This window comes from Montipora foliosa, chromosome 13 (genome assembly GCF_036669935.1).
Source record: "Montipora foliosa isolate CH-2021 chromosome 13, ASM3666993v2, whole genome shotgun sequence".
In the NCBI taxonomy this organism is placed as follows: domain Eukaryota; kingdom Metazoa; phylum Cnidaria; class Anthozoa; order Scleractinia; family Acroporidae; genus Montipora; species Montipora foliosa.
Window position 1 is genome coordinate 3,751,918 of NC_090881.1, and position 17,500 is coordinate 3,769,417.

Consider the following 17,500-nt stretch of genomic DNA (forward strand, 5'->3'; position numbering starts at 1 on the left):
GAAACTTTGCGATTGTTATCGCGTTTATTGCGTTCGAGCAAAGCGAGACGCTTACTAATCGTGCCGATTTGACAATTTTCGTGACACTGATTACTCGCGCCGTGACGTAAGGAACAGAATATTGCAGGCTCAGAACATGTGCTTGATTTGCTCGGGTTAACCTGCGCTGCCTGCGACTTAGCTTGGAGCGCTTTTTTTTTAAATGTTTTTCTCCGCGCGTGAAATTGTGTTTATTTATTGATGTTTAATAACAAGTTTGTCTCTTTCGCAGCGGTTTTTTGCGATGTCACGCAACGCTCCCCCCCGAAGAATCAAGCCAAATCCCTTTTCTATTGTCCATTGTGTGAACGGTCTGATAAAACAACAAAAAAGGTAAGCAAATTAAGTATGACGAAAATCATTCATTGCTATTTCTGCCAGCCCTATGTAGGTATTTAGATTAAAACGCCGAAAAAATCTCGACCGCCCAACAAAGAGTATTTATTTTCTGCAGCAATCACGGTACCCATATATTTGCAACAGGATATAGTACTAAAAAAATATTTGTGCATTTGTTACTGGTCGCAGATCGAATCTGTGTTTTGACCTAGGCAAAACCCTATCTACCGTAACAGAAAGCCTTACTGTTACCTATCTTTTTAACAGACGCAGACAGATTTTGAGTATACTTTTGTTTGCTTCGGTTTCAGCTCTGTTTACATAGTTAGATAGTGGCAGTTGAGAATAGAGGAAAATAATAAGAGTATTGAATGATTTCGTTATATTTACATTCTTTAATTATTTTAGTTAACACGGTCGCTTTGAAAATACAAAGAACAGACCTGCATTTTTGTGGTGATCGAGCACATTGGTGAAACGAGAGGTATTATTGGTTGAGTCGCACGGTACAGTTTCAGAAAATGGAAAGTCTACCCTGGTCAGTAGTATCGATTCTCAAACCTCTGCTAACATATATTAGTTGGATCAATAGAACATGTAAATGTGACGATAAACTAAAAACCCAACAAAACCTCCACACAACAAACAAACAAACATCAAACGTAAAAAATGTAAAATAATGAACGGATCTGACTATATCAACATAAGTAAGGCAGCTCAAACATACTCCCTAATCTCTGATTACTGCTAGTTTCTAGATATGAGTAATTCCAAAGTTAGGAGAAGGGTAAGAGGACACTTGGTAAGGCTTATCAAAATCTGTTTGCATCTAATTAGTGTCATTCCTGGACATGCTCAGTGAGTATTTCCTTACGTTGTAGAGACAGGCAGTTTCCGCTCCCAGGATTCCCGTAAGCAGCATAATGTGCCATGAAGCCTGAATCTGGCAAAGAGGAATCCGTAACGAATCGAACGAGCAGATCTCAATGGCAACTAGATTGTTGCTCATTGATTTTTGGATCAAGTTCCAGAGTTGCCAAAATTTTCTGTACATCGTATACTTGCTAGAAGAAGTTCACTATTACTATATTCAATGTGCTGATAAACAAAAAGGTTCGAGAGAATTTTAGTTGGCCTTCATAGCAAGCGTTTCTGTGTGTTTTTTTTTTTCTTAAGCAAGGAACAACGCTTGATGATTTGTCCATTATCCTTCTTCGCGTTTTTCTTAGTTCTGTGCAAGTTTCATGGAAACCGGAATTCAGATTGAGTTTCACTTGAGTTATTCAGAAAACTCTGTGTGTAAGTTTTTCCACATACGATGTTCGTTTGATATTTCTTCAGGGGAAAAGATAACTATTAAAGTAAATTTTAAAAAAAACATTGAGTTGCTGAAGTGTTCGCCTCTCTTTACCACTCAAAAAACGTACTTAAGACTTAATTCAAATCAAAGTCCGAAAAAAGACAAATATGATTGCAGATTTATTTTACAATGGATGGAAATGAGGTGCATGAAAACCATAACCACAAAAAAAGATTACAGTTGTAGATTTCAAATTTGCGAACGCGACCTTCAAAATATTAAAACGTCGAGTCTATAAAAGTTGGAAAGGTTGTGAATTTGTTTTTCTGTCCTGCAATCGTCTTTTAGTTTTTCCGATATAAAAATTATTGCAGTCCCAACAGGCAGCTTAATATACAATCTTTGACATTTGGCCACGGCTAAGTTGATCTTTGCAAGGAAAGAAAGATTTCATGCGACGAGTGCTTTGAAAAATCACTCTAAGGTCAACGCACGCATATAATTCATTTATACACATCATTTGTTTACTAACGATTTTGCTTTGAAGCCCTAAATATTAAAGCGGTAAAACTAAGAATATTTTCTTCTTGGGAACTGTGATTGTTGGGGTCAATGGTTTGTTTTGTGTATAGCTTTTGTAAGACATCATTCATGTTATAATTAAGAGCACCTCTGGGGGAACCGTTTTGTGATAGCAACTTCAGTTTTAAGTGCATCCAAAGACGATTGGTGATAAATAGTTTTAAAGCGTTTTTGAGAAGGGACTACCATGATAATTAAGCTAGTAAAATTAAATAGAGTTAATTGATTCATTCATTTGCAACAAACGAGACGACGAGCAAATCAGATTTACTTTGTATTTTCGAGGTGTGAACGAATCCCATTTTGTGTAAAGACCAGTGAAAGTTTTCTTTGGATTAATTGATGTTGAAAAAGTATGATTACGACGTTTGATAAGTACATCAAGAAACGGAATCACATTATTTTCTTCAAACTCTATAGTAATTTTGATGTTTGCATGGCAGCTATTGTTATTCTGTAGAAATTGAATAACATTGATTTTTACTGTCGAACAGAGGGAAAGTATCATCAACGTATTGAAACCAAATAGTGATAACTTGATTTAGTATATAGTAAAACAGTGGATAGCAGCGTTAAACGCCCCACTGATTGACGAGGGTGCCCTATACTTTTTACGTGAAGCGTGATTGGGCGATTTATTTTCTCGTGAATCGTGATTTAGAATTTTTTTTCTTCCTGATTCGTGATTAAAGATGGTAAGATCTTTTCATGTCCACGGGAACGATTTTTTTTCATTAAACGTGACCCGTGAATGAAGATTTGAATTAAACGTGATTCGTGAACCACTGTTTTTTGCGTGATGAATTTCCAGCCATTTTATTGTTTTAGAAATGCACGTGTTGCTTTCGAACGGCTTTGATTAGGTTTTGATGGGACATGGATTTCATATTGAAAGTCATAAAATAGACCACCAATGGTTTTTGAACAAATAAGATAAGACATTACGTCATCTTTTGTCGCGTATGCTGACAGACAACCTCAGCAAGAGTGGAACCATGTGCTCTGACGTAGGGCTGGTTTGAAGTGAACCGGCTTCAAAAGAGAGAGGGGAATTTTTCCTATTTTTTTATGTGAAGTGTATGAACCAACTTTTGTTCGTTAGAGCGGGAATAGTCGGAATATTGACCAATATTTTGGCTTTCGTGCACAGACGCTACATACATAAATATAACGGACTAACCGTGCAAATAATTCAACGACAGTCCAGAAGACTAACAATCGAATTTTCAGTAGAAAAACAGTCATCTACAGCGAATGACGGCGAACCGGGGCGTGCAAACACACAAATCTTAGATTATTTTTCTTACTCTAGAAAAGACTAGAAGTAGTAAAGGGTCGCATCAGTTAGAAGTCGAAATGTGACTCCATCAGACAAGGACAAGTCCAGAGATTCCAACCCTCCCGATTTGATGTGTTCCCTCCCGCTTTCCCGACTTTTATCAGATTTTCCCGATTAATCATGAAATTCTGAAAACAAGGAAAAAAAAAAGCTTAACTTAAGTACTTTTTTGCGATCTGAGTGTAAAACGTTTAATATCTATCCTCAGGAGTATCCTATGTCTCGCCCAGTCTCCCCATTGAAAACCCTGTGTTGAGAAAACTCGTAAGGCCCGCAGTCTTACTCCATGCAAGTCCAAAAATGGCGGGACTCCAGTGGTAAGAATAAAGACCTTATAGAATATTACAAAAATGGTGTCAAAATGCAGGAAATGCCACTTGAAAGAAACTTAATTTGCAAAATTTCCTGGGGGAGGGGGATACCCCGGACCCCTCCTACAGACTCGTGCCTTCGGCGCTAAAAAATACGCCCTAATTTCCTTCAAAACTCAAAAGAGGTTGGAATCTCTGCAGGTCAGACAGACCTGCGATTTAGATGATCACTCGATCGAAGAGCCAAACTCGGAGGATAAACACCTTTATAGAAAGGTTACAAGAAGTGAAAATATTAATTCGTGAATTTCCTTTTTATTTTTACGTGAAACGTGATCGTCTCGAATTTCGCGTGAACGTGAAAGAATTTTGACTGTTATTCGTGACGCGTGAAAAGGCGAAATATTTTTGCGTGACTGAGTTTTACAAAGGGGTATAGGGGACCCTCATTGACTACTCAAACTCCGGATATCCTCTGCTATTGACCTCCGAGCTCCACTTCGGTGAATAGTTGCTAAAAAGCTAATGCCAGGAGGTTTGTGCAGGTAGAATCGTAAAACAGCGGTAAGGGCCAATAGGCGATCCTAGTACAACTTTTGAAAGAAAGAAGTGCAATTTTGGCAGGTGAAGTATCACGATAGCAGCATCATTCGCATTTGCTGGGAAACCAAGGCCTGTGTCCTTCATCTGGTAGGTAACAATCCACACTTAAATAATGTCAAGTCCGTGGGTATGAGAAATATGTGCCGGGAAAATTCGAGATTGCTTGCAGACTAGGGCTATCCTCATCTCAAAGATAATCCTCTGCTAAACGTTGTCAACACAGACACGCGCGTCCACACGCTGGGCATGAAACTAAACCGCAGGGAGTTACACGAAGTACATACTTTCAACAGGAACACCCAAGGATCTGTTTGAAAGCTACTTACAAGAGTGATTTATGGGCAGCCTTCACCTCCAAAAATACGAAGTATGTCAAAAGGAATAGAGCAACGTGAACTGCTTCATTGGCGCAGTGAAGAACACACTAAATGATGAAGAAACGATGCAGCCTAAATACATTCAAGTAGTCTTGTTGCCTTTTGTCAAATGGTTCACTCAAAGAATAAACGAAATAGGAAGATAAGAAATTCTCTAGTCATTACTATTAAACCGTTTTATGGAAATGAAAATCAGTTCATCTTCCAAACGCGAACTGCTATAGTGTGTCAACAAACGGTCTGGTGCGATATTACTAAATGGCTTACTTTAAGGTTGTCCAAACCGGTTTCAATAATTTATAGGGAATGTGTTATTAGAAAGATTAACTCTACAACACTAAAGTTCTGCGTAGCTGGCTGCTCGGTACGCAGAAAATGTAATTTCTGACGGTTGACCGTGCGAATAAGACAGAAATTGATATTTGTACGGCACGCCGGGAACAGAAGGGTCTGGGTCTCGATTGGTGCGAGGCATGATGGGTATCAGGTTGTCTATAAAGTGTTAGTTCATCACGTGGTGAGCCATTCTAGGCCTCCATCAGTCCGTGTAACTTTTGTTTCTTTTAATGAATTGTTATTGTTTTGTAAATAGAGACGCTTTAAACCCCGGGGGGATCGTGGCACCGCATTGGTTCGGGGAATACGTTTCCAGTTTTTGTCCCTTACGGAGGTTTTTTGGTTTTTCGTATCAGGCGGTGTCACGGGGAATCGCTTTCCTGTAGATTGTTAGTTGTTGTTATAGTTTCGCATGAAGGTGGTTCATGCCTGCTGCTGGTATGAGGCCAAAAGAAACCAAAATAAACCTAATGGATCTCATTTGTCTGTGTAGTGAAGTTGAAATCTAACAAATTCAAGTTGAAGTATGTAATTTATTCAAAAGAGTATAGGGAGTTTGCAACCAATCTCTAGAGACAAAGATAACAATGCTGCAATGTACAATTGCTGGTGGACGAGCAAAAGAAGCTAATCAGAGATCTTTTGTTTTCGTCCACCAACATGGCCGCGATGACGTCACGTGAAAACCTCCTATTTATCGTTCTAAAATCATGACTAGCAAATTAAGCAGTGATCGATTGTGAATTTTACGGTTTGTTAACTACATTTTTCACGGAATCGTGTGAAGAAAATAGCGCTCGTTTACTGATTAAGCCTAAGCCCTCGTTTCAGTGATTAGGTCTAAACTCTCTTTTATCATTTTAGCTTTCAATTTACGGTTCGGTTCATTGACAACCCTTTTCACGAGTTCGTGGGACGAAAATAGCACTCGTTTGCTAATTAAGCCTAAGCGCTCGCTTCAGTGATTAGGCTTAAGCACTCCTTTGTCATTTTAGCTTTCAATTTACGGTTCGGTTACTGATCCTCATAACAAATTGGATAAAATGCAAAGATAAATGACAGATAATTGGCATGCCAATAAATTTTTTTCGGGCAGGCATCATTGTCGAAAACAATTCTTTCATTGAAAACAACGCTTAAAATTCTTACTTCAAAAAAGTATCAAAATCAAGAAAGTATCGTCAACTAATAGTGGAAATTTAGTCGTGATAAAAAGGAATAACAAAAGTTTGTTCACAGTTCATCGTTGCTATCTATGAGGGGCAGGATTCTCTTGAATCTCTTCACTGGAATTGTGGCATGGTCGATAGGGTAGCCAACATCGGCAGCAGTAAGGGTGAACTGGCAGTTGTCAAAAACAGCTCCAGTGAACAAATAGTTTATTCAGACAGATATCTATTCCAACCTACGAATCATCACATCTATTTATTGCGTAACAGTGCCCACCCATCTCTTTGTACCAGGGCTATCCCGTTCGGAGTTTCTACAAGAGTTCGCAGAAATTGTTTCACAATTGAAAAGTTTGAAGAACGTAGCAAGGAATATCAGAATTATCTAGTTGATCGTGGTTACCACCCGTCTAAAGTTAAAACACAATTTTATAAGGCCAAAGATACACCCAGGGATGACCTCCTTTCACCTAAAGAACGAGAGAAAAAGGTTATTTTTCCCCTTGTGGTTAATTTTAACCCACATTTGCCCAACATTGGTAAAATCATTAAGTCTTATAGCCATTTCATTCATGATTCACCCACTTTAGCACAGATTTTTCCCAAAGGGTCAATCATTCCATCTTATAGAAGGGCCAAAAACATCAAAGAGCTCCTAGCGGGACACAAGGGATCTTATTATAGTAACAACGACCATTCTGCTACAGGTTGTTTTAAATGTAGCAAAAAAATGTGATTTATGTAAGAACTTTTTAAAGGAGGATAAGATTTTTTACAACGCTGGAACAGATCGTTATTACACTATTAAGCAACATCTTGATTGCAAATCTAAGAACGTAATTTATTTGGCCACTTGCAAGAAGTGTAGGTTTCAGTACGTGGGTTCAACATCCAATGAATTCAAGGTCAGGTTTCGGAATCACAAATCGGCTATGCTTACTGCTAACAAGACTACGTGCGAATTAGCGGTGCGTTTCAATAAGGTTGAACACCGGATGTCTGACTTTGAATTCATAGTCATCGAAAAAGTTGTTAATGAAAGTGAAGATCACATTGATAGGCGTTTACTCACAAGGGGAGCTCTCTGGTGCTCCCAGTTGTGTACTCTTCATCCCCACGGCCTTAACAAACCATCAGAGTTTAACTCAAAAAAATAGAATTAGGTTCAGCTAATAAGTTTTATGTATTTTTTAGTCACTTTCAGACATACTCTTTTCTATTCAAATATTTTTTCCCTCAAATTCCTTATAACTTTAAATTAGATATAATACTTTTTAATTTTTTATTGTGATGGTTACCTGCCATGATTAACTCTGCATTGTTCACTTTGCGAGATATTGGGAACTTACAAATTATGTACTATTGTGAAAGTTGTTTTTTCTGTCTATAAGCTAGCCTATTTTGTCACCAATTCATTAGCACTTGTTTGTAAATTTCATGCAATTAAGCAATCTGTTTATTTCGTAACTATCACTTTTTCACATATTTAAGATCTTGTAACCAACTTAGACTAGGTTTACAGTAGAGGAAATTGTTCCGGATTCGTTAATATTTCCGGATTCATCAAATTTAGAGTATTCGGATTCGTAAGCGTTTACACTGAAAGAATATTCGGAGTCCCAAATTGCTCAAAACAAAACTCACTGAGCAATCTGGGACTCCCCTCCCTCCAGAACTCATTATACTCGTCACCAGGCGTCCCGAGTTCAGTGCCATTTTGAATTGGACACTTCGCGAGGACAACGCTGTCGCGCCGCCATTTTAGCAGGTCAACTTACAAGTTCTACGCAGCCTGGTGGCATCGCGTTGCTACCTGGAGATGCTTCAGTGGATTCATGGTTTAGAGAAATTCCTGTTCCACGAACCTGGTGTGTTTATTTAGCGACTGGATTCGATTTTCGCGAAAATCGTGCTTGTTTTGGGTCGATTGGAGTCCCGACACTGGCTTCAGTCTCCTACCTTGTTACTACACTATGAAGGGAGGTGAACGCGGACCATTTTTCCCGAAACTTCGTGCACGTATTAAAGACAACAACAGCTCACCACATGGTCTCCATTTCCTAGCAAATTTTCAGACCTAAACTTCGCCTCGTATGTTCTCTATATTTTAATACCTACGTGACGCACACAGTGAGCCTGGGTTACCTGTGCCTGAACCTGCAACAAGATTAGGCAACCGGAGACCGTAAGCAATGTTGGCACCAGATCCTCCATTTTGGTTTTACTGCAAACTCAAAAGATCGCAGGCGGAAAAATATCCCGATTCGAGATCAAAATCGTTTACACGACAAAACTTTCCGGATTCAAAAGTTTTCGGATTCAAAGTCCCCACTTTAGATTCCTGATTCAAAATCTCCGGAGACACGACCAAACCGGGAAGGTTTTATGTCGGATTCGTCCACCTTTGTGTAAACGGCAAAACTAATCCGGTACTAAAACGTTCCGGATTCATCACGAATCCGGAACAGTTTCCTCTAGTGTAAACCTAGTCTTAGTTCCAGCCAAGTATTTTTTTAGTTTTTAGCTTGTATCGTGAACACTGAAGAAGCCCGAAGGGCGAAACGTCTGTCCCCTACATTAAACATGGACCTGTGAGTAGTTTGCTTTTGACTCCACTTTTCATTCAACCTATATAAATATATATCTTTGCCTTGTGTGTTTACTTTTTTTTCGCTCTACTTGTAATGGTATTGAGCGCTCTTCACCTTCACACCACACAGTGACTATAAACTTGTAAGGAGAATGAATCAAAGTGCCACTGTCGTTACTCGTGGATATGAAAGTTTAACTTACCGCGATTGCTTAAAATTGGCAGGCTAAAGTTTTTTTTATGCATTATCATTGATAGTTGGATAATTTTGTAACAGCACGGTGGGCTCTCGTCTGCAACTAGATACCCAAAGTAATGCATTTATGTGAGGTAATCCCCTTTGCTGGAATTCAACCCTGTGAAATAAGTATACCATTTCTCCAATAGGCATAAGATTACTCGTTAACACATCCTCTATAAAGAGCTGTACCATGTGTTCAAAATTCGTTGCACAGATGACAGGGTAATTTAGCATAAGGTCTGATTTTTGTTGCCAGGTCATATTGTTAATGTCATCAGGTTTAGCAAGTAGAGCAGATCCATTCAGTAATATTAACACTTTTTGTGCCAGTTATACATTCCTCCAACAAACCTTGCGAATATTTATCACTATATTTGATACTGTTACACTTAGAAACAGATAATCTGAACCATAAATGATCACAGCAAGTGCATACATATTCAGGGCCATGTATTATCTTATCACTAATAGAGTCTTGACCTTGACAAATCTCAGTTTGGTTTAGCCTTAAGCTCTGCATAGCTTTTCTTAAATGGTTTTATGCTTTTCTGTTTAGGTCTCTGATATGTTCTGGATTGCTTGGATTTGATGGATTTGGATCAGTTTGATTTGTTCAAGTTGTATTCATGTGGATTTGATGACTCATAGCTGTAATATCCAGTCCAGCATTCCGACAATTCCAGTATAGTTCAGTTTTGCACATGTGCATACCTATCGTCTTTTGTAGTGCCACGTTGTGAGATGTAGTCGGCAAAGTGATAGCTTATGTTATTAAACGGCATTTAAACAGAGAAGACTCGCGGTTGTTACACTGGCGACGAGGATAAACACGTTGAATTACAAGAGAAATCTAGCAAGCCAAGTCTGAAGCCCAGCGAGAGAGGCAAGCAGGCAAAATACTTCAACGCGTGAATCGATCGATCGACAAAACATGTCTCACACGGAACAAGCAGATGCTGGCGCAGCAGCTCCAGTTCAAGTTATCACGGCAACGAGAAATCTAAAGTCTCAACCATTTATCCCAGGAGATGACCCGATAGTAAAAGGGAAAGCGTGGGACGACTGGCTTGAAGAAATCGAACGGGAATTCAGATACTTCAAGATTACGGAACCGCTCGACAAGAAAGATGCACTCATCATTTATGGCGTGAAAGAGATCGCTCGCCTGGAGAAAAGTTTACCAACCCCGACAGATGGCGCTAACGAGTACGACAAGTTGAGAAAGAAGCTAAATGACTACTTCAAACCGAAGAAAAATAAACACCACGCGAGATACGTATTCCTCAAAATGAGACCGACACATGACGAAACAACGAACGCGTACGCTGCACGTTTGAGGGAGAAAGCCAATGACTGCGAATTCGAAGCCAATTGCGATGAACGAATCTTGGAACACCTCATCCAAACAACACAGAATCGATCGCTTATACAAAAAGCCATCAACAAGAAATGGGATTTGACACGGTTTTTAACCGAAGCTGCTCAAATTGAAGACACATCGCTTCAAATAAGCGACATGAAAATTCATCAAGACGTGAAGAAACTTGGGCGACGCTTCGAGAAGTGGCATTCACTCAAGGACAAACAAAGCGGTAAAGGAAAGCAACCCTGTGGATACTGCGGACAAATAGGCACACACGAGGAAGGCAAGAACTGTCCAGCGTATGGGAAAAAATGTATGAAATGTCAAAAGTTCAACCACTTCAGTTCAGTGTGTAAGTCTAAAGGCCCGCACAACAGTAAGAAAGGCAACGACCAAAAACGCGATCACAAGCCACCAGAGAATCCAAGGCACAAGCGCCGTGTAAAGAGAACCACTGAAGGAGAAGATGCCGACAACTCAACAAGTTCCGATGACGAGTTCTTCTGCCAAGCCGTAAGACACCTGAAGCAAGTGAAGAAAATCAAAACCGATGGTGAAGACAGAACCGTATCAGTGAAGATAGAAGATGTTGATGTAAGAGCTGAGCCTGACAGCGGAGCAGAAGTAAATGTCATGGATGAACACCAATTTAAAGCATTGACAAACCGGTCCAGTGTGAAACTTACACTACAACCGAGCAGAGTAAAGTTAAGCACCTTGCAGAGTGAGCTACCCGTGAAAGGAGAGTTTACAGCCACAATAAGGAACCAGACCTGTGGAGCAGTCGTAAGATTTGCTGTGACCAGAGGAAGAATCAACTCCCCACCCCTCATCAGCAAAAGTACCCTTCAAGAGCTGGGTATGTTACAGATCAGAGCAGATGGTTCTTTCGCCGAGACCAATGACTTGAGAATCCAAGAAGAACCACCAGACGTCAAAAGTGTCAAGCGAGATAAAGATCTCAAACCTGGAATAAAAGAAATGACTGATCAATACAGTGACGTATTTAAGGGTATCGGGAAGATTAGAGACATTAAGAATGGAAAAGAGTTCTATGCGAAGTTTAGCATGAGACCAGAAGCAGTGCCCGTAGCTCAAAGACCGAGACCAGTGGCTTACTACCTGCAAGAGCCATTGAAGCAATGGCTGGGCCAATGTGTAGAAGAGGAGATATTCGAAGAAGTTCCTGAAGGCGAGGCAGTCACATGGTGCTCACCGCTGGTTGTTCAACCAAAGCCGAAGTTCAACACTGTAGACAAGGAGAACCGCACATGATCAGGGCCAGTGTGGACCTCAGGGTACCAAACCAATTCATGGAAAGAAATAGGATCACCCAGGGACCTATTGTTGAAGACTTCATGTACAAATTTCATGATTGCACTGTGTTCTCCAAACTTGACATGCGGCAGGGGTACCACCAACTCCTACTCGATCCAGAGTCCAGAAAAATTGCCACTTTTAGCACCCCGTGGGGGAACATGCGACCAAAACGTCTAATCTTTGGAGCAAAAGCCTCGCAAGATCTCTTTGACGAAGCTATCTACCGAATATTTGGAGACATACCAAGATGCCTCAACCAACGGGATGATATCCTGCTAGGAGGAAGAAACATGGAGGAGCACAACAAGATACTGGAAGCAGTCCTGCAGAGAGCAATGGATTTTGGAATCACATTCAATCCTGACAAGTGCCAGTTTGGAGTCGAGGAGATAGAGTTCTACGGACACAAATTCACGAAAGACGGATTAAAGCCAAACCCAGACAAAATCAGAGCTGTCAAAGAAAGCAGTCCACCAAAATCAAAAGAAGCGGTGCGAAGTTTCCTTGGCATGACGGGATACCTTTCAAAGTTCATCCCAAGATACGCACCACTAACTGCACCATTGCGGAAGCTAACCCACAAAGATACAAAGTTCAAGTGGGGAGCAGAAGAGAATGAAGCATTTGAGAACCTGAAAGCAAGCATAACTAGTGAAAGCACAATGGCATACTTCAACCCAGCTAGACCAATCGTTGTGAGAGTGGAAGCCAGTTTCCATGAAGGGCTCTCAACCGGATTATTCCAAGAGACAGGTTGTGGTCTCCAGCCAGTTCACTTCATTAGTCGTACCATGACCGACACGGAGAAACGGTACAGCCAGACAGAAAAAGACGCCCTGTCAGTTCATTGGGCGAAGAACAGGTTCAGCATTTACCTCCTTGGAGCACCAAAATTCAAGATCATCACTGCCCACAAGCCACTGCTCCCACTGTTTAACAAGGCAGCCATGCGACTCCCACCGAGAATTGAAAAATGGGTGATGGGAATGCAAGATGTCGACTTCGAGCTAATCTATGAGCCTGGAAAAGATGATGCAGACCCCCTTGACTTCCTGTCAAGACACCCATTGCCAGAGAAAGGAAAGGATGCTGTAGAGAGAGTAATCAAATATGTCTTGAAAGCCGAGCATGCTGTCGTTGTAGATCAGATCAAGGAAGAAACTTGCAAAGATACCCAACTTCAAAAACTGTCGGCCAGGATACTAACCGGGGACTGGGAACGTTACAAAAAGGACCCAGACATTGCACCATTCTACAGTGTGCAGAATGAATTGTATACAGTGGATGGCTTACTCTTTCGTATGAATCAGATCATCATCCCCAGAAGCTTGCAGAGACAAGTCATTAAGGCTGCACACCACCTCGGACATCTGGGAACGACCAAAACAAAGCAAATGATAAGAGCAAAGTATTGGTTTCCAACCATGAACACCATGATCGAACAGATCATTGGACAGTATTACGAATGCCAGGTTACCACAAAGCAGCACAGGCAGGAACCCATCAAAGTCACAGACATACCCAAGAAACCGTGGGATGTCATAGCTGTAGACTTCAGTGGACCATACCCTGATGGCCGTTATAATCTAGTAGCCATAGACAAGAGAACAAGATATCCTGAAGTCGCGAAGACCCACTCAACAGCTTTTCAACCAACCAAGGAAAAGCTCAAAGCAATGTTTGCCACTCATGGCACCCCAAGACAGCTGGAAAGTGACAACGGACCACCGTTTAATTCCAGAGAGTTTGCAGAGTTCGCTAAAACAGAGGGATTCCACCATCATCGAGTCACCCCAGAACATGCACGTGCCAATGGCGAAGCGGAAAGCTTCATGAAACTGCTTAATAAGACAGAGCAGATCACCCACCTTAAAGGCGGGAATAGCAGCATAGCTATTCAAGAAATGCTGACAGGCTACCGCTCAACACCACACCCTGCCACCGGAATAGCACCCTATGAAGCCCTCATGAACAGACAAGTGAGAACCAAATTAGACCATCAAACGAGGGAGAGCAGCGAGAATGCTCGTGACACAGCCATCAATGAGAGGGATGAGAGATACAAAGAGAAGCTCAAACAGAATGCTGAGAACAGGAACACTAAGGCACACAACTTCATTGTAGGAGATCATGTATTGTTGAAGCAAAAGAAGAGGAACAAATGGTCCACAGCATATGAACCAGCTTTCTACACCGTAATCCGAACCGACGGATCAAGCATTGCCGCACGTCGAATCACAGATGGACGGGAAGTGTATCGGGACGCAAACCAGTTCAAGATTGCCAACGCTTTGGTCCAAGACAATGCCAGTGAAGAGTGGGACGACCGGGAAGGAGAACCGACCACAGAGGATTGGAGAGAGAAAATCCTGCTGAATGCCAACCCCAGTCAGTCCAAGAGGAGATTATCTCCAGCACAGAGGAAATGGTCGAAACCAACAGCAGTGACAAAACGGAACAGAACAAACCAATTGAGTCCTCAGCAGCTGTAGCCAGACGAAGGCGTGATCGGAGGCGACCAGACTATCTGAAAGACTATGTTACCTAGACTGTACTAAGCTTATGCTCACTGGACATAGACATTTATATGCCCTGAACATTTTCTGTTTAAGCGTAGAACATTGGACATTTTGGGACATTGTTTTCTAGTCTCGTTTTATTTAAGGAAAAGACCGTCTCTGGAAAAAGGGAGAAATGTAATATCCAGTCCAGCATTCCGACAATTCCAGTATAGTTCAGTTTTGCACATGTGCATACGTATCGTCTTTTGTAGTGCCACGTTGTGAGATGTAGTCGGCAAAGTGATAGCTTATGTTATTAAACGGCATTTAAACAGAGAAGACTCGCGGTTGTTACAATAGCTTGCAGAACTTCGTGATAGCTTTGATAAACATTGGTGTACTTTGATAGCTTCGGTGTTACTCTCCAATTGGCAGTCACCTTCCAAATGGAATTTATTTATTCCCCGTGAGCTTAGGGGATGAACAGCACTGTCTTCTCACATTGTGTCTGTCGATTCCATTTCTACACGTATTAAAGTCTTCGCGTTGGTCAGTGAAAGGCGGTTCACAACTAATTGCATCAATCTGTACTTGTTCAGAATATTTTGCTTCACCTTCGAAGAAAGCCATTTCTTTAATTCTTCCGTTTCTTGCTTCTAAATGCAGCGGAAGGTGCTCAAACACTTAAGTATAAAAGCGGCATACAGCAATGGCGGCGCACAACCACGCGAACAGGAAGTAGCTTTCTTAGCTGTGTTGTGATTATCCATCCTGATTGGTGATTGGCTTATTAGATCGAACTTCCGGTTACGCAGGAGTGACACATTTGCATAAAGAACCTCACCAAAACTCGTGGATATATCCACGAGTAAAAAATGAGTCGGTGGCGAACTTCTCACAGGTCTAGTATATTTTAATCTCGTGTAAACGTTTCGCCCTTCGGGCTTCACGCTAAGAACTAAAAACTAAAAATACCTGGTACAACTGAACTTGCGCTATTTATACAAAACCATGAACCAGAAGGTGTAAAATGTTTAAAATTACAAAAAAATTATAAAAAATCACAATAATATGTCACGTAATATGTGCGATTGGAATTCATTAAGTGGACAATACGTGAGATAAGAAATAGTTAGCTCTATTCCGAAAAAGGCGTTAATCACCAGACATCGAAACCAATAATTTAAAATAAACAACAGGACTTTGTAAATCATGCAATCAGATGGCCATATGATGAGCGCAAAACAAGATCCCAAGAGAAAGCCTCTGGAACCACGCCAGTACTAAAAACAACAGAACCCCGCCCAGGGGCTCTAAAAAGTAATAGAATCCCTGAACAGGGCTTGTGAGAATACCCATCTGCACAGCGTAACTGAAAAAAAGCCCAACTGGTTGCACAATTACTCCAGTGAATGATTAATTAAACTTTATTCTATTTTTGGAATTAAACTCGGATCTTTTGCTCAAGCCGTAAGGTTGGAGGGTGCATAACTGTGCGCACCAAAAGGCCTCTCTTGTGAATAAAACCTTGTCCATATCATCAGTAGTGTCATTAACAATTTTTCCAATAACAGTGAACTCAAAGTCAGACATGTGATGTTCTTTCCTGTTGAAATGGACGGCCAATTCACACGTGGCCTTGTTGGTCAACATAGCCGATTTGTGATTCCGAAATCTGACCTTGCATTCATTCGATGTTGAACCTACGTATTGAATCTTGCATGTTTTACAGGTGACTAAATAGATGACATTCTTCGACCTACAATGTACATCCTGTCTAATGGAGTAAAAACGGCCTGTACAGGCGCTGTGAAAAATCTTATTTTCAACAAGATAATGTTTGCATAGATCACATTTGTTGTTGCATTTAAAACATCCTACGGGAGTATTATTGCTGTAATGGGTTTTTTTAGGCCTTGCTAGAATCTCTTTTACGTTTTTGGGTCTTCGATAAGAAGGAATAATTGACCCCTTTGGGAAAATCTGGGATAGCAATGGCGATTCATAAATAAGATGACTAAATGATTTGATGATTTTGGTGATGTTTGGTAGATGAGGGTTATAGTCGACTACAAGAGGAAAGACGAGACAAGAGGAAAGACGTGACATATTATTGCGATTTTTTATAATTTTTTTGTAGTTTTGAACATTTTACACCTTCTGGTTCATGGTTTTGTATAAATAGCGCAAGTTCAGTTGTACCAGGTGTTTTTAGTTTTTAGTTCTTACCGTGTACTGAAGAAGCCCGAAGGGCGAAACGTTTACACGAGATTAAAATATACTAGACCTGTGAGAAGTTCGCCAGCGACTCATTTTTTGATTCTCCTTATTAACTTATCTGAGTCAAGACGTTTTGTATCCTTTTGGATCCTCCTCGCAAGTGGCATCATCGTTGGATACTCAATCTTTATCATTCTACTTATGTATATATATATATATATATATATATATATATATATATATATATATATATATATATATATATATATATATATATATGTATGTATATATATACACCCGTTTTCAAAAACGTTGCAATTTCAAAGTATATATGATATATATATGTCTTTTGTTTTCTCATCAGAACAGTGTTGACAGAAAAAAACAATAGGGGGCCATTTTTACAAAAGGAAAGAACAATAGCTGCTATCAAACCTTTTGAAGGCTTTGCTTGAATTTCGCCAGTTTACCTCTTTCTAGCATCCACCATATCTTTTCTTCTCGTTTTTTTTTAATAATTGAAAAGAATAAGGTATGTGGGAAAGGCAGTATCTTAACAACTTAACAACTCAGTGTTATTTTTTCCTAACTGAAATAACTGCTCGGGTTATGAAGATGGTGATTAATAGTCAACTCTTTTCCGAAATACCTTGAAGAACGGGGCAGTTTCACCACATATCTCAACTCAAAAGCCAAATTAAAAAAAAAAAAAAAAAGTAGAACGTAAATTACTTTTGGAGAAAGTGAAGTTGTAGGAGGTTTTCACGTGACGTCATCGCCGCCATGTTGGTGGATGAAAACAAAAGATCTCTCATTAGCTTCTTTTGTCCGTCCACCAGAAGTCGTACTTTTCTCTACTTTGTTATTGGT

General features: G+C 40.4%; 1 protein-coding gene across 1 annotated transcript in view; it reads right to left on the minus strand.

The window, feature by feature from the left end:
* LOC137983385 (bone morphogenetic protein 1-like) overlaps nucleotides 1-8,706 on the minus strand; it is a 24,234-nt gene extending 15,528 nt beyond the window's left edge. Inside the window, exon 1 of the mRNA XM_068830598.1 lies at nucleotides 8,541-8,706. Coding sequence (XP_068686699.1) covers nucleotides 8,541-8,609 — 69 coding nt within the window. The 5' untranslated portion in view covers nucleotides 8,610-8,706. The remainder of the gene's footprint in view (nucleotides 1-8,540) is intronic.
* Between the last annotated feature and the right edge of the window lie 8,794 nt (nucleotides 8,707-17,500).